Source organism: Mastigoproctus giganteus, chromosome 2 (genome assembly GCF_048544385.1).
Source record: "Mastigoproctus giganteus isolate SK-2022 chromosome 2, ASM4854438v1, whole genome shotgun sequence".
NCBI classification, from domain to species: domain Eukaryota; kingdom Metazoa; phylum Arthropoda; class Arachnida; order Uropygi; family Thelyphonidae; genus Mastigoproctus; species Mastigoproctus giganteus.
Genome location: NC_143576.1, coordinates 101,099,796 through 101,118,883, shown reverse-complemented (window position 1 = coordinate 101,118,883; position 19,088 = coordinate 101,099,796). Strand labels below are relative to the sequence as shown.

Below are 19,088 nucleotides of genomic sequence, written 5' to 3'. Positions count from 1 at the left end.
TGAGGTCATGAAACAAGTAAATGCATGGGCTGTGTTAGAATAACTAAGAGTAAGAACAGGTGCATGTATACTTGCATTTACACCAATGCTAAGAGTATAGTAAATAGATTTTATGAATTTGAAGTACTGATGAAGACATCAAATGCAGATATTGTTGGGATATCAGACGCATGGTGGCACACAGATATTAGGAATACAGAATTGGAATTTGGAAAGTACAGTGTGAACAAAAAGGATAGACATGATAGGAAGGGAGAAGGGGGTTATGCTGTTAGTTAAGAAACACATAAAATCTAAGTGCATCCAGTTGACATAGATGGACAGTGCAATGTTGAGTCAGTTACATAAGCACTGGGAAAGAAAAATGAGGGTAGGAGTTTGTTATAGGCCTAATGACTCTGATGAGTACAATGAATAATTATACAGAGATATAGAGTGGGCCTGTATATCAGAGTGTCTAATAATAGGGGATTATAACTTCACAGATATTGATTGGAACTTGTGGATTAGTCACTCGCACACTAGCAAAGTTTTTGTGGATTTATTGGATGATTCTTTTCTACAGCAGCATGTTAGAGAGGTAACAAGAGAGAGTAACACTCTTGATCTGATTAAGAGCAATGATTATTCATGCATTAAGAATTTACAGATAAAGGAACCATAGGTGTCAGTGATCACAGTGTACTGATGTGAGATTTACTTAAAGGTGTAGGCGCCTCCGTAGCCAGGTGGGCAGGAGTAGCAGTGCGCAGCACACGCTTCTTGATTAGACTGAGGTTCGAGGCTGTGACCACCAAATACGGAGGATGTGGAAAGGTCAGGGAATGGGCACCACATATCTCCGAAGTAATATGGCCTTAGTTGCTAATGCTCCTAAAAACCAAATAACAACAACTTAAAGATGTAACTACCATCACAGGTAAAGGGAAAGGTTTTTGGTAAAGGTGACTACAGTGATCTCAGAGATTTTTTAAGTTCTATACAGTGGGACCAACTGATAATGTTACCAACAACAAATTCCAAATGGAAAGCATTGAAGGAAGTAATCTTGGAAGCTACTAGGATTTTTGTTCCAACTAAGAAATACTGTTCTAGGTTTAGGCCTAAATGGATGTCAGATGAATTAATGAGACTCGTGGCAGAGAAGAAAAATGCATGGGATGCATAAAAATTATCAGGTGACACAGAAGCCTATAGTAGATACAAGCTAGTCTGTAATCAAGTTACAGAGGAGGCAAGCAAAGACAGATTATGAGACATCTTTGACAAAGGATGCAAAGATTTTGTTTCTTATAGAAACTATAAAAGGAAGGGGATGAATTAGATTGATCCACTTGATATCAATGGTTTGACTGTAGATGATCATTCTCAGATAACTGCTGAACTAAATGAGTATTTTGCATCTACATTCACACATGAGGAGTTATTCAAGGAGGAGAGGGCCAGATGTTTATCAAACTCTAACAGTGAGTTAAATGATTTTGTAATAACTGAGAAAAAAGAGGAGGAGAAATTGTTGAAGTTAAACATAAGAAACATAAGACATCTGGAGTGAATGGGATCTATCCAGTTATATTAAAGGAGGTAAGCAAACTGTTAGCCATAATTATGAGAACATCCTTGGACTCAGGGGAACTACCCACAGACTGGAGATGTGCAAATGTATCTTGAATTCCCAAAAGAGGATCAAAGGGTGACACAAGTAATTACAGACCTGTTAGTTTGACTTATGTTCCAGGGAAAACAATGGAGTCCCTGGTTAAAGAAGCATTGCAGGATCATCAAGACAAGACTGCAGTAATATTCAGACACAGCATGGGTTTGTTAAGGGGAAGTCTTGTTTGACCAATTTGATTGGATATTATGACATGGTGACGAGGGGGCTGGATGCAAAAAATAATTTTGATATCATATACTTGGATTTCAGGAAAGCTTTTGATACTGTTGCACATGGAAAACTATTGTACAAATTGGAGAGGTATGGCATTAAGGGTAAGTTGCTTCCATGGAAAAAGGGATGGTTGAGTGAGGGAAGACAGAGAGGTGTAATTAATGGACAAAGCTCTTCGTGGACTAATGTTATTAGTGGTGTCCCCCAGGGTACTTTTTTTTTGTTAGTTGTTGGCAGATCAGCTTCTGTGACCATAATGCACCTCCACAAAGTTTTTGCATTTTACTTTGATCCAAGCTCAAGGCAGGATTTGAACGTGCGACCTTTGAGTTGCCATTTTACCCACCTAGCTAGCCTGGTCGGCACCCCCAGGGTTCAGTGGTGCTCCCATTGTTGTTTTGTCTATTTATCAATGATATTCATGAATGCATATCAAGCTTAATGTCAAGGTTTCAGATGTTACAAAGGGTTTCTTTTTTTTTTTTGTTATGAAAACCGCAAACATGAGAGGTATTAGAACCTATACTACTTAGTACCCTGCTTGGGTTGGAGGTTGAAAAGACAAGAGAAGATATCTGTTGACATTAGACTTGAACTTCTGTTGACTGTAATTTTCAGGAAATACAGTAATTTTCAGGAAATATAGCACGATATTTGTGTTCCTAGAAATCCTTGTACAATATAACTAACAAGCCCTATGGGAAAAATAGGGTTAGTTGCCGACCACCCAAGATTGAACACACATTTGTAACCAAAACATTACCAAACACAATAAATAATCGTAATGGGCTTAGAGGGGAACAGGTATCCTGTGTGTTATCAGACACTCAGCCTAAAACACTGATGGATCCAATCTCTCTCTATTACAGAAGATTTAGGAGAAGTCCGGTTGGCCAGCCTCCCTAAAATCCACTCATGCACACCTTCTTGATGGTAAGCCCTGTTACGTCACTTAGGTGGCAACGAATGTGTAGAGTGGTTCTCTTCAAGACACCTGGTCAGCATGAAGAGGAAAAGACCAAACCCTATAGCATATGACAGCATGACAAAACAAATGGCTCCCAGTCCCCAGCAGCTTTCACTCTCCCTCTTACGGCAGCAAGAGGATCAGAGTGGAAGCAGAAGGTGCTAAGAATCTCTGGGTACGACCAGGCTGCCATGCACGGAAACTGAACTTGGCCTGTTATAACGTGAGATGACTCATCGGTGAAGACAGGATATTAGAGCTGGAAAAGGAATTAGAAAATGTGAATTGGAATATCATCGGTTTGGCTGAAACAAGAAGAAGAAATTAATCACTTATAAGTTTATAAGTGATTCATTTCACATATGTGAAATGAATCACTTATAAGGAGTGAAGGTGGAGTTGGGTTTCTAGTCCATAAAGATTTTAAAAACAACATTTTGGAATTCAAAAGTACATCACCAAGGGTGTCAAGACTTCTAAGAGGTACAAGCTAAAGATTATAATGATTTATGCACCAACATCGAGCCATGATGATGAAGAGGTTGAAGAAATGTACACCGAAATTGAGAGTCTTCTGGATGAGCAGAAAACCCACTACACTATTATTATGAGGGACTTTAATGCTAAGGTTGGTAAAAAGACAAAACAGCGCACAAAGGGGAACTATAGGAAATTTTGGAATTGGTGAAAGAAATGAAAGAGGTGAAAGACTTGTGGAATTTGCAGAATCTCAAGGACTGGTTGTAATGAACACTTTTTTTTCAAGAAAAGGGTGAACAGAAAGTGGACATGGAAGAGTCCAAATGGATTAAGTACTAATGAAATCGACTTCGTCCTCACTAACAGAAGATATATTGCGAATGATGTTACCGTCCTGAATAAGGTAAATGTTGGAAGTGATCACAGAATGGTAAGATGTACACTTGATATAGATGTAGGAAAGGAAAGGAAAAAACTGACTCGAGTAAATAATACAAAGTCTTTGAGATAACAGAGGAGGAGAAAAAGCAGTATGTACTGGAACTTAAGAACAAGTTTGAGCTCCTGCAGACTGCTCAGGACCAAGATATCGATGAGGAATATTACAACTTTCTGAAAGCCCAATTTGGATTTCTTTTTCCTAGAGGGAAAAAGAAATCCAAAGAAGAAAAAATTAGTCAAGAAACACTTGTCAATGTGAACCAAAGACGACAAATGAAAAGCAAGAAAAACACTGACAGGGAGAAAATTGAGTATACTGAGTTATGCAAAAGCCATTAGAAAGAGACTCAGAGAGGACATAAGATTTAACACAAGAAAAGTAGAACAAGCATTAAGAGAAAACAAAAGATTTAAATCAGCAGCCATAAGCAGTAATACAGAAAGACAAATGATACTGAAACTGAATAATAGCGATGGTGTACTTATGAACAGCAGAGAAGGCATAATTCGAATAGCGGAAGACTACTATAGAGAATTATACAAGGAGCAGGGGAATGATGCCAGCAGTGGAGAAGATGGATTGCAAAGTAGCAACACATACGACATACCCGATATTCTTCCTGATGAGGCAGAACAGGCATTGAAGAAAATGAAGAATCAGAAAGGTCTGGGGGAAGATGAAGTTACTGTAGAGTTGTTAAAATTGGGAGGAAGAGACATAACACAAAAACTGGCAAGGCTCTTCACAAAGTGCATTAGAAAAGGTGTGACGCCTAAGCAATGGAATAATGCAATCATAGTTTTGCTGCACAAGAAAGAAGATAAATCAGAAATTGGAAATTATAGACCAATTAGCTTGTTATCCCACATCTACAAGTTGTTCACAAGGGTCATTACTAACAGATTAGAAAGAATACTTGATGAGAATCAAGTATTCTTTCTAATTCTCAACTATGGATCACCTTCATCTAATATCACAGCTAATGGAGAAAGCAAATGAATATAAAACACCATTATGCCTGGCATTTGTGGATTATGAAAAGGCATTTGACTCCATACAGCATAAGGCAATGTTTCGGGCACTAGAGAGACAAGGCATAGATACCCCATATATTATGATTTTGAAGAAAATATATGAGAGTGCTACCTCCTTTATTAGACTAAACAAAGACAGTAAGAAATTTAAAATTGAGAAAGGAGTTCGACAAGGAGACACAATATCTCCGAAGCTGTTTACTGCTGCCCTTGAGGAAGTTTTCAGAAGATTAGACTGGTCGCAGAAAGGAGTCAATGTGAACGGAGAGTACCTAAACCATTTACGATTTGCAGATGACATTGTGGTCATAAGCCACGATCCCAAAGAATTAGAGGAAAATCTTAATCGGTTATGCACAGTTAGTAAGGATTTTGGACTAAAGATGAATATGGCTAAAACAAAAGGAATGATGAACAAGTATGCCACAGAAAGGGACATAATGTTTGAAGGAGCAGTAATTGAAAAGGTGGAGTCATATACTTATCTGGGATAAGTATATAACTAAGAAGATTATTCCAGCTGCAGACTTTGCTATTTCTAAAACGGTTTCTTTGTGGTTTTGTCCTTCAATGTTTACCAGCTACGTGCTGACAGGACATGGGTCCTTTCAAGATAAACTGTGTTCTCGGGGCTTGGAGCCGGATCCGTGGTGTTCTTGTGGAGAAGCGGAGACTTGGCTGCATACACTGTTCTATTGTCCATATTATGATGTTGAAAGGCACCATCTTTACAAACAAATTCCTGACCTTGCTGAGAACAATGTGCAGGAGTTTGTGAATGGGATGTCTAACTTTCAGGCACTGCAAGATTTTTCTGCTGCAGTGTTTTCCAGGAGATTAATCATAAGGAACCTTTCAGACATTGAGCTGGCTGCTTATAATGCGAGTATTGTTTGATAGCATCTGGGCTTGGGAGCTTCAGACCTGGAAGCTATACGTCAGGTCTGGGGGGGGGGGGTTTACGGTGTTTTTTTTTTTTTTTTTTTTTGTCCAGTTCTTGGGTTTGGGCAGCCCAAGACTGGACAGCTGGCACCCAATAGTATTGCACTTCCTCTGTTGGGTATTGAATTGTGCTTTGGCACTACAGCTAATAATAGTAGAAACAGGTCTGGCTCCACATGCCGGGGATGGGCATCAGATTGCAGCTGTTGATGTCAGCTGCTTTCTGATGGCAAAGTGACCTGACATTAACAACACACTACACACATAAACATTTCTTCAATACATTTTAATCTTTCCTATACAAAAATTTTTTTTTTTTGTTTGTTTAAAATTGTAACTATCTCAAAATTTCTCTTGTTTTGGATATTCTATTTCTTAGCTATCTTATCTATCAGGCCCACTTTACAGATTTTCTGTATTAAATAAGAGTTAGGTGGAGATGGGCATATGCCTGGGAACCACCCCGACACACACACACACACACACACACACACACACACACACACACACACACACACACACACACACACACACACACACACACACACTTGGGCACTCACCAAAAGAATGGAAGAGAAGCTGAGAACTACACAGCAAAGAATGGAACGAATTATATTGGGAATCAGACTGTTAGATAAGAAGAGAAACACATGGATTAGGCAGCAAACTCAAGTAAAGGACATTCTTATCAAAACTAAAGAACTAAAATAGTCTTTGGCAGGACACATAGCTCGAAGACATGATGACAGATGGACTAAGAAAATAACAGAATGGTATTCATGAGGAGCTAGAAGAAAACCTGGAAGACAAAGGCGGAGATGGACAGATGAAATTCATGAGTTTGTGGGTAGTAAATGGATGGCCAGTGCTCAAAACAGAAGGAACTGGAAAGTTGTTGGAGCGGCCTTCATCCTGCAGTGGATTGAAAATGGCTGATGATGATGATGAAGTATTTTATTACAATTATTTAATATGAAATAGTCGTAATAAAATACATAAGTATTTTATTACGACTATTCTTTGTGTCTTGATCTAATGGATTTTATTACACTATGAGTTGTTACTGCTATGAAAGTTGTTTTTATTTTCTCTGCATTCTTTCTAATTCTCGGCATTGCCACATTTAGGCCTGTAGCATGTGCAATATCACATGGTCTTTCATTTCGCTCAAAGTGCTTCACAATTTCAAATTTTTTCTCTATCGATAGAGGTGGACTGGCCATAAGCCTTACCGGGGAAACCCTGGTGGGCAGAAGGCCAGTGTGATTTTGACCATAAACGTTAGTATGAGGCCGCTACAAATTTTCCCGGGTAAGAATTTTTGACCCAGTCCGCCTTTGTCTATCGATATTGCTTTTCTTTTTCTCTCTGAATCTGTAGTTTCTTCACCAGGATGCTTCCTTTTCACACCTTTTAAGTATTTTACTCATTTTTGGGGAATAAAGCACAATTATAAAATGAGGAGGCATGCTTGATACACATACATAAAGCTGCACGCGTGTAGCAAAGGAAGCATGAATAATCACTGCTGATAACCAGATCAACAGTGTTACTTCCACTTGTTCCCTCTCTAACATGCTGCTGTAGAAAACAATCACCCAATAAATCCACAAAAGCCTTGCTAGTGTAGTAGTAGTAATCGTGGCATGTGATGCAAAAAAGCAAGCGTATGAGCTTATGTGGCATCAGCCAAAAAAAAAATTCCCACAACCATTCCCTCTAAATGTTTGTCCAGTTCCTCCTTAAATTTATTTAACCTATCAACTTCTACAACGACAGATGGAAGTTTGTTCCTGCAATTAACCACCCGCTGACTAAAGGCAAATTTCCACATATCTACTCTACAGCTGTCTTTCCTCAATTTGAATTTATGCTCCCTTAGGTTTGTAATCTGACCAAGTGGAAGAATCCCATCAGAATTCCGCATGCTCAATCCAATCAAGGCCTTATACACCTCAATCAGATCACCTCACAGATGCCTAGTCTCCAGCCGCTGCAATTTGCAGAACTTAAGCCTCTCTTGGTAAGAGGATCCCTTCATTCCCCTCACCAATCTTGTTGCCCTTCTCTGTACAAGCTCAAGTAAATCTACATCTTTCCTAAAATGAGACCTCCAGACCTGTACGCAGTACTCAAGGCGTGGTCTGACCATTACCTTATATAGAGGGACAATCACCTCCTTTTCCCTGCTAGCAAAATTCCTGTATATCATTGACAAAACCCCATGACCTTCTGTGGCAGACTGTCTGCATTGCTCAGAAAACTTCATATCTGACTGCACAATTACTCCCAGATCTTTTTCATTTTCTACCACCCTAAGTGTAGTACCACACAGTTGGTACGTTCCTCTGGGGTTACTTCTACCGATATGCAGTACTTTGCATTTGTCAAAATTAAACTTTAGTTGCCACTTTTAAGCCCATCTTCCAAAATTTTCTAGATCCTGTTGCAGTAGCATACTGACATTACTGTCATTAACAACCCTGCCAATCTTTGTATCATCTGCAAACTTTGACACTAAGCTTGATATACCTTCATCAATATTATTGATAAATATACAAAACAACAGTGGACCCAACACCGAACTTTGTGGGACTCCACAAATAACATTAGTCCACGAAGAGCAGCACCCATTGATTACCACCCTCTGTCTTCTCCCACTCAATGATACTTTTATCCATTGTAGCAACTTACCCTTAATAACATTCTGCTCCAATTTGTACAGCAGTCTTCCATGAGCAACAGTGTCAAAAACTTTCATGAAATCCAAGTATACGATATCAAAATTATTTTTTGCATCCAGTTCCTTTGTAACCACATCATAATATCCAATCAAATTTGTCAGACAAGACTTTCCCTTAACAAACCCATGCTGTGTCTGAATTATTGCTGCAGTCTTGTCTAGATGATCCTGCAATGCATCATGTGTGCGAGTGATCAATCCACAAGTTCCAGTCATATCTGGGAAGTTAAAATAACCCATTATAAGACACTCTCATTTATAGGCCCACTCTATTTCTCTGTATAATTGTACTCATCAGAGCCATTAGGCCTATAACAAAGTTATACCCTCATTTTTGCTTTCCCAGTGCTTATCTCACACCAAACTGACTCAAGCTCTGGGAAAGTACTGTTGGTCCAGGGCTCATGCTACTGTATTTTTAGGATCTCTACAAAAACATGCACCCCCACTATACCTAAATCCAGCATTGTCGACTAATCACTTGCAGGCAGCACAATAGTTACAGTAGTCGATCTCAGATGAGAGTTGCATGTTTTTAACCTCCCCCCCTCCAAATAAAACCTCTGGTTTCTCGTTCAACAAACAGTAAACTAACTGAAGAATGTACCCAATTATAAAGATAATATACTGAAACCTTGCAGCTTTAGTTCCTTTGGCACTTAATATATATTTTATTGTTTGTTATTGTTATTACAAACAATAAAATATATAGCTTAGGTGCATCAGTGACTTAAACCATATTATGCCACTGCATATTATTTACATGTTTTGCAGGCTGAAAAATCTGGAATAAGTAAAGTGCCCTACTTTCTTTTCCTAAGTTAACTAACTAGTCTCGATTGCAGAGGACTTTAGAAATCCCTCTAGTCATAGAGAGGAATTGAACCCCCAGACTTCCCTAAATGAGTCAAGTGGCAAATGAATGAAAACCTCCTAAATCTGTCAGGGTGGACTACACCTTATCGCCCACTAGATCTACTCATGTGATATACAGGAGGTGGGAGCAATAACTGTGGTGTTCTTCTGTTTAAGGAGACCGGAGTGAACCATATATGCATAAAAAAAGTATGATTACATACTTTTTTATGCACGGTTGAGGAATTCCTCCTCAACTGTGGAGTCACAATTTTACACTCAATAAAGTAGAACCTCCCAAATCAGACCATCTATTATCTGGCACCACCCAATTTATGGCTGTGTTTAGAAAAATAAGCAAATCTCCAGGAAAACAACTAAGAACCAACAAATTTAGTTCTCTGATAGACCATCCATCACAGTAGCACATTAGAGATCCCTGTGCAGGGTCAAGATTTCACCTCATAGCCCTAAGTTTTACTGCATTCCAACTACATCATGAAGTCTCATAGGTTATGGAATTATTTAATTGCTCTTTGTGAACAATGTTAGCAACTTACTGATAAAAAGTGATTGATGACTAAATGCCCGAGCTTCATGAAACAGACAGGCAAACAATTAACTAACCATGTTTTCTGGTCAGTGAATGTTTTCATAACTTTAAGATTGTGATTTGTTTGTTATGTTTGTTATTTGGTTTTTAGGAGCATTAGCAACTAAGGCCATATTGCTCCGGGGATATGCAGTGGTCATTCCCTGACCTTTCCGCATCCTCCGTATTTGGTGGGCACGGGCTCGAACCCCGGTCTAATCAAGAAGCGTGTGCTACGCACTGCTGCTCTTGCCCACCTGGCTACGGAGGCGCCGATTGTGATTTGTAAACAATAACAGCAGTGCAACATTCATCCATTTGCCTATGTTCCACTTAAAGAAAATTAAATAGCCCAAACTGTATCCTTTCAAAATGCATATAAAGATCCTGATCTATTGTGGAGAAGGTTGTATTGACAAAAAATATCACACACACACAGAAAGCATGGCTGGTTCTAAATTTCCAGGGTCCAATACATAAGAATTAATTTGAGTATCCTCCTCCTTTCTGGGACTGAGGTGAAGACAGCATACAATTAACTACATGGAACAGTGCAAAAAAAAAAAAAAAAAAAAAAACAGTTAATTTTTTCCTCTTTCATTTCCTTTACAGAATATACTTTTCATAGTGCGGCATACATATTTTGGAAGCCAACCTTTGAATTTGGGCTATTTTCAGTCTAAGGCCTGAGAGTGTAGCACCCACTACAAAACATCCCCACCCAGCAAGGACTACAAAGTGAAGCCAACAAAACCATTTACATTTTATCTTCTAAAATATGTATGCCGCACTATGAAAAGTATATTCTGTAAAGGAAATGAAAGAGGAAAAAATTAACTGGGGTTTTTTTTTTTTTTTTTTTTTGCACTTTTCCATGTAGTTAATTGTATGCTGTCTTCACCTCAATGAAAACAGCTGGATAATTCCAAGATCAGTTCCTGTGGTTATCGGATTTGGGAGATTCAAATGTACACACTAGAACAAAGAGAAATGTGGGTGTCACTTACCAAAGCAGCAGATTTACCTAATGTTAATGAAACACACTATGGTATGACTGGAAACTTTACCAAACCCATAAAACAAGAATTGCACTCAAATGCATCCAAACTTAGCAAATTACTTTTCAGCACTGCATCCTAAGCATTCAAAGATGGGAGATTCAAATGTACACACTAGAACAAAGGGAAATGTGGCTGTCACTTACCAAAGCAGCAGGTTTACCTAATGTTAATGAAACACACTATGGTATGACTGGAAACTTTACCAAACCCACAAAAGAAAAATTGCACTCAAATGCATCCAAACTTAGCAAATTACTTTTCAGCACTGCATCCTAAGCATTAAGTTTAACAACTTAAAAAGGAACTTAACTTTCCAAGGGTACATAACATAGAGTTTGAAATAAGAGTACTCGATAAATCATGGAACTTGTAATCTGCAGACTGCTGTTTTATTTATTTTTATATATAAAATTTTAAAAAAATGCTGGAAAAAAATTATTGTAAAATCTTATGAGATTTTACAATAATTTTTGTGAAGTGAGACATCACACCATCCTCATTGTTCAAGGTGTTCCCCCGGTCCCCCAAAATATACATGCTTATTAATTAAAGTCAATACAAGGGCTCATTCCTTTGTATAGCCTATAGCAATAAGCTTTACTCCCCCCCCCCATTTCTTATTTTACTTTTTTTTTCTTTTTTTTTTGTATAAAATACAATCCATATTAAATTTAAATCCAAAATAAATGGGCAAAAAATTACTTTAAAAAATCATATTTCAGGAAGGTGCGATTTTGCCCCACAATTTAATATAAGAATGTGTGAATGGCCTGTTCCTAACTGCCTGAAATCTTTCTTGTTTGTTGAAAATTTCCAGAGTAAGATCAAAAGTGGATTATGAAGTTGTCAGACTAACAGTACTACTGGCTCTTTATGAGGTCAATTGTTCAATTCAGACTAAAGTTAAATACCGTTAGTAGTAAAAATTAAATTTTTGTTTCCTATTAATCCAATATACTATCTAATATATGAAAATTTATTACAAAATGAAAACGTATTTTAAACTTCTATTCAAAAATTTATTAAAATTTTATTAGAAATTAATATACAAAATGTAAACAGCTTTAACTTACAGCAGATCCCTGAGGTCCAGGCAATCCTTGAGGACCAGGAGGACCCTGAAAAATATAATTTATATATTTATCATTACCTAAAACACAAATGCACATATAAGAGAAAGTGTCAGCTGCAAACAAAATACAAATATCACCAATAAAACACAGTGAGTCACTTCAAGCATAGATAACAGCCTCCAACCAATTCTGTAGGGAAGTGGAGGACAGAAGCTTATTAAACTCTAACAGGGAGCTTAATGATTTTGTAATAACTGAGGGCAAAGTTTAGGAGAAATTGTTGAAGTTAAAAATAATAAAGGCATCTAGGGTGGATGGGATCTATCCAGTTATATCAAAGGAAACAGGAAAGGAAATAAGCAAACCCTTAGCCATAATTATGGCTAAGGGTTTGCCATAAGTACATAAGTTTGTTCCTTGAACTACCCGTGCACAGTGTGGGTCCCATGACATGGCACATTATCATCTTGGAAGATCCTGTTTCTGTCGGGAGAAAAAATGAAATATGGCAGGGTGCACAGTCTCCTAAGAGCTGGCAGTAGACCTCACCAGTGAAATGATGGTCCATATGCACTAGGGCTCCTAGTTCTTACTAGAAAAACGTTCCTCATATTAAATAACCATCACCATCTTCCTGGGTAGTGGACACTATGCATGATGGTTCCATGGACTCGCATTTCTTGTGTCACACAGAAGTTTACGTCGGCTTGTTACATCAGGTATTGAATAAATTGTAGGATTGCTTAGGGTACTGATTTAATTGACTTAACAAATAGTAGCAATAGCTGAATTTTCAGTACTTACCTTAATATAATCTGCAATTGGGCTTAGAGTGAATAAGGTGGAAATAGACTAAAAATTGGATTTAATGTGGATGAGCTTAAATTTTTGAACGGAGTTAAAATATGCTCAAGGAAATAGAAGTGCATGTCTTCCTCCTTGGTTGTCATGAATTAAAGTTGAAAGGGATTGGAACTATGAGAGTATAATCAAGAGACCAATAGCCGTAATGATGGGCTTTCGTTATTAACGTCTTCAGTTGGTAATAGTGAAGAAAGAGAGAGCGTGTGTATTTAAAAGAACTCTAAGTTCCCGTGATGCTCTCTGATGCATGTGGGAATCTCAGGTGTGTGAGATTCCAGACCGGGGAGAGGTTGTAGGGTAATTTTGCATTTAATACGTTTAATTTAGGTTGATGCTGAAACCATTCTATGATAAGGGCTTCATACTGATAAATTCTAAAACTAAATTATAATTTAATAATGGGGATTGCTGAATCTACTAAAGGTGTATGGTTATGGGATTGTACATGTAAAGTCAGTTCTGTATTTGCTTGTCCAGTTTTAAAGTTATTATAATGATAGTATGCTCATGTATTTGATGTTTTTGTAGAGCCGTATTTTGAAGTAGTGCTTCGATCTACTTTAATAACGAAAGCCCATCGTTACGGCTATTGGTCTCTTGATTATACTCTCATAGTTCCAATCCCATTCAACTTTAATTCATGACAACCAAGGATGAAGACGTGCACTTCTATTTCCTTGAGCATATTTTAACTCCGTTAAAATTTAAGCTCATCCACATTAAATCCAATTTTTAGTCCATTTCCGCCTTATTCACTCTAAGCCCAATTGCAGATTATATTAAGGTAAGTACTGGAAATTAAGCTATTGCTACTATTTATTAAGTTAACATAAGAAATTCCAGGTACAGTTGAAATACAATATATGTATACTGATAATTTCATCCTCTTTAATATTGCAATTGCCAAAACAAAAGCTTGTCCAATAAGGAATGTTTATCACATATCGGAACATAACTTAATATGCCTTATAGAGGTAATTGTACAGCCCAAAACGAAATTAGCATTATTAACAGTAGTAACAAAAGTGGCGCTGGTGGCACCAGCTGCATGCTAGCTAAATTAGTGCGCTATTAAAATTAATAAATAAAGAAGGTTTTTGGGAGTGTTGCTCAAAAAGAAGTTATATTTTAGATAAAATAAGTGTGGGTGAGTGACAGGTTAAGATTTGGGACCTAAAGATGGTTTTATTTTTCGGACTGTGAACTTTTTTAAAATGGCTATCATTATTATGTTCGGACATAGGAAAACATAGGAAATTTCAAGGTCATTAAATTTTTAAGGAACTATAATCAGTCACTGGGAATTCTTAGTAGAATAGTTGTGCTACCTGATAGCTTTGATGTAGAAGTTTTCAGGATACCAAATTGTATTTAAAAATACTCACATGTTGCTGAGTTATACATTATTGGTATTTTCAAGGTCACAGTAATTCTACCGAGTCAGCCATTTGGATGTTTCCAGGAGATAAAAGAACTACAGCAGTGCCACCTGCTTGTTCAGTGGTGACTAGAAATTCGGCATAAATTGTGTAAAATTATTAAATTGTGACATCACGAGGAAGCTTCATCACTGAATAAGAGCTACTCCATTTATATGGCTGCGGCACGTTTAGTAGATCGGCAGCTTAAATCCCAAGCCCGGATAAATGGTGAGGGTTGACGTCAGGAAGGGCACCCGGTCGTAAAAACTATGCCAAAACCAATAGATTCTGGTTAAGAAGTTAATCCAACTAGAAGAGAAGAAGAGGATGTAAAGTGTGAACTGGGAACATTGAATGCCGACCCCATATAACGCGGGAAAAGGCAAAGAAGAAGAAGAACAGTAGTGATAATTGATGTAAGGAAGCAAGCTTATATCGCATTAGCAAAAAAAAAAAAAAAAAAAAAGGAAAAAAAAAACTACCCACCTCATCTGTCCATCACCTCTAATAACTTTCCCAATTCTTCCTTAAATTTATTTAAACTACCTACTTCCACAACACCAGATAGTAGTTTGTTCTAACAATCAATCTCTGGTTGAAAGCAAATTTTTGCACACCTAAGCTGCAATCCACTGAAAGACTTAAATACTTTAATCAGATCTCCTCAGATGGCTAGTTTACAAGTGCTGCAATTTATAGAACTGAAGTCTTTTGTGATAAGAATACCCTTTTGTGTGCTTGATTAATATTGTTACTCTTCTCTACACCTGTTCCAAAAGCTCCATATTCTTCCAAAAATGATGCTTCTGGATCTGTATGAAGTACTCACGTCATGGATTAACCACTGCTGTATACAATGGAATATTCACCTTCCATTCCCTGCTGGCAAAATTCCAGTATATCACTGAGAGAACTCTACAAGCTGTTCTGGCAGCCTGCCTGCACTACTGAGAAAACTTCTCCTCAGACTGCACAATTACCCTAGGTCTTTTTTGTACTCCAACACCTTGAGTGAGGTACGATCTAATTGTCACCAAACCTGATTCAGTAATACCAGAATAACCTAATTAGTAATCCTGAGATTACTGCTATCCATATGCAGTAATTTGTATGAATCAATGTTAAACCTCGATTACTATTTCTCAGTCCATCAGCCTACTTTTTCTAGGTCTTGACTCCTGTCATTAAAAAATATATATATATACACAGTATATTGTTAAAATAAATATTGAAAAGAATGTCAATATTTATTAATGATACTGATTTCAAATAAGGGGAAGTCCAGCACTGAATCCTGAAACAAATAACATTAATACAGTAAGAACAGTGCCCATTTAAACCAACATCTGTCTTCTACTACTCAACCCATCCCTTTATCCATAGCAGTAACATACCCCTATTGCCATACTGTTCTGACTTGTACCCCATGATGTCAAAATTATTTTTTGTATCCAGTTCCTTTTGTTCCATCATAGTAGCTAATCCTATAATAATTAATGATACACACCAGCCAGGAATTAAACTAAAAATTTACTATACAATGAAATAATATACAATGAAATGTGATGCAAATAAAATAAAAACACTGATTAAATTATAGTTAAAATATAGTTAAAAAACAATAAAATTAATTAAAATAAACTAGGTTAAAAGCGATAAAACAATGAAACCTGGAGCTTTCGGAGAACTGCCGTCTCCTTCTTCAACAGCATACTACTAGTGCTAAGACACATCCTTAAGTAGCCGGTCCATGGCACTCATGCACGTGATCATCAGACACATGATCTACATTCTCCATGCGCGTATCAGAAATGGAAGTGGCTCGGGAGCGTGTCAAACAGAAACAGTCATCCCTTCTGAGGACAACTGCCTCAAACAGGGGGTGTAAACGGATCCCCCTGTCCCTATTAATAGTATTGTGATTGGATGAACCGATTCGCAAGCTCTCGAGCCACTTGCGTTCCCAAAATCCATGGGCGCGGTCGGTAATGACCGCGTCTTCAGGGGAGATCCGATGCTACTTTTCCCAGAAATGCTCTGCCACAGCAGACCTCGCATAGTTAGCAGTCTTGATAGCGGTCGTGTGTTCCCCCAGACGGTCCTTTAAATGTCAGCCCGTTTCCCCCACATAACACTCCTCACAATCCGGGCACTTAATCTCGTAGACCACATTGCTAGTATGGTCCTGGGCTATGGGATCTTTAACTTGGGATATCACTGTGTGCAACCTCCGACCCGGAAGTTGCACGCAGCGAGTCTGGCACTCCCGCAATGCCAGTACAATACGTTCTGAAAGGCCCGGATAGTAAGGAATGTATGCAGTAGCCACAGGGGCAGGCCACTCCCTACGATTGGACTCAACCCTATGAATATATTTGTCCAAGACCCTCTGGGGGTATCCACAGAGGGTCTTGGACAAATATAGTAGCTAATCACACTGGTGAGACAAGCCTCCATTTAAAAAATTCTTGCTGTAATTTCCATACAACTACATTCCTGTCAAGATAATTCTACAATACTTCTTTAACCACTGGCTTCATTATTTTCCTTGGAGCAGAGGTCAAGCTTACAGGTCTATAATTATTCACTTCACCCTTTGACCCCCCCCCCTAAGTGAACAGGAGAGACATTTGCACATTTCTAATCTATAGATATATCTCCTGAATTCAAGCATGCTCTCATAATTATAATCAAAGGTTTGCTTAACTCTTTTGTTTGCTTCTTTTAAAATAAATGAATAGATTCCATCAGCCCCAACTGCCATATTTACCTTTAACTTCAACAATTTCTTTTCCACTTTCTTCTCAATTATGAAAAATTCACTTAGCTTTCATTTACAACTTGGTATATTTCTATAATATTTTTAAGTGTGAATATTTTAAAGCAATTATGTACAAAGTTTTCATTTTTACAATATTTCAAAATTCAACAAAAAAACTCATTCCAGTGAACTTGCCATTATGAGCCTTCACTTCTAGGAACTCATTCGTGTGATAAACTCATCACTTAAAACGATTGCGGATTAAAAAAATTACCTGTATACATCTATGCTACAACCAATCACCCTAATGACAGAAGTAACTACAGGTGACCCCCGCTTAATGCTGATAATTTGTTCCGAAAAAACAGAGTGCTAAGTGAATCTGCGCTAAGCGAGCGCCGCATTCCCATAAGGTAACATATGCATTTGTGAGTTGCGGTCGGTGCCATAGGATATTTCCTAATCAATAATAAACGGTAGTGAAAAGGTGCACAAATGTCGGTCAAAATATTTAATATTGAAATATTTGTACATATAAAATATTCTGCATTACATACCTATATAATTATGTGGTAACTACTTATGTATCAAAATTAAAATCATGAATTTAATTGATCTAAATTGATTTAATTTAATTGATGAATTTAATCAAGAAAAATGTGTCAATTTTGGGTTGAACTTTGGCGATCTCTTCCAAATAAACTAAAAGGGATATTACTTTTAAATCCCCCGCAGTGTTACCACCCAACAATAAAGTCAACCGATCCTTCGCCGCTTTGAAACCTGCCGTGTTTTTTTCTTCTTTCAATATGAAACTTCTTTTAGGCATTCGTTTCCACAAAAGTCCTGCTTCATCTATGTTAAAAACTTGTTGAGAAGTATAACACATAATATCCCTCTTCAATAATTTTAACAAGTTCTTTTTTGAAAGTTTCGGCTCCTTAATCTGCACTTGCAGCTTCTCCCTGGATTTTAAATCTATTCAACCAGACCTTACTAGTTTTAAATGGTTCCACATTTTTTTTTTTTAGGTGAGTTTTCTTCAGATCATCATATTGGCTAATCTCTCTCTCTCTCTCTTTTTATATAATATTTAATTAACTGAATTCTGCATTGGATATTATCTTCAATAAAATCCTAATAGCCGGCCTAGCCCTAGTTGCTTGCAATGGAACAGCTATCTTTCCACTGCCAAAATTAATTCTTTATTTTTTTTTATAATTGTTCTTACAGTTAAACTTGCAAGTCCTAAATTATGGCACACATCCGCTTGTTGTTGTTGATATGGGGGTTTGATGGCGCATAAGCTGCTTTGGCTATAATGCGCCTATTCATTTATAATAAAAAGAAATGAAAAAGTTTCATAAATTCAGAATTGATTAAAAAGTCTAGACAGCTTTAAAAAGTTGAAAAATTCGGAAATATCTGCGTCATCTCCAATGAGATTCTCTAAAGTTATTGGTCTACGAAGATTAACCAGTGATAGCAGGGTTGAAGTTCTGTCTTGTTCATAGTAAGGGCAGTCAATGAGAATGTGTTTAATACTCAGATTTACATTACAAAGTGGACACTGTGGCGGGTTGTTCCCTGTGAGTAAATAAAGGTGGGTCAGGTAAGTATGTCTCATTCTTACCCTTGAAAGGACTACCTCTTCTCGTCTTGATGTGCGGACACTGGAGTGCCAAATTTTTGGATCATGTTTAAATTGAAAGAGTTTATTATTAATTTGAGAGTGCCATATTTTTGTCCATTTTGACAGGCATGCAGCCTGAATGTTAATGCATAGTCTGATGGCGGAACAGGGATATTAGTTAAGTTGAAGCTAGTTGGATTTTTTGCAGCTTTATCAGCCAGTTCATTGCCCAAAATACCAGAATGAGCTGGAATCCAGCAGAAGGTGACCAGTTGATGGCGTTCTTCAATTTTTTGTAATATGCTTTTTATTTCGTCTAGAATAGGGTG

The 19,088-nt window shown here is 37.5% G+C and overlaps 1 protein-coding gene across 1 annotated transcript in view; it reads right to left on the bottom strand.

Annotated features, from left to right (window-relative positions):
* The window catches only part of LOC150089465 (uncharacterized), a 1,372,165-nt gene that overhangs the window by 891,040 nt on the left and 462,037 nt on the right, over positions 1-19,088 (bottom strand). The window contains exon 20 of the mRNA XM_090389992.1: positions 12,081-12,125. Coding sequence (XP_090246118.1) covers positions 12,081-12,125 — 45 coding nt within the window. The remainder of the gene's footprint in view (positions 1-12,080; positions 12,126-19,088) is intronic.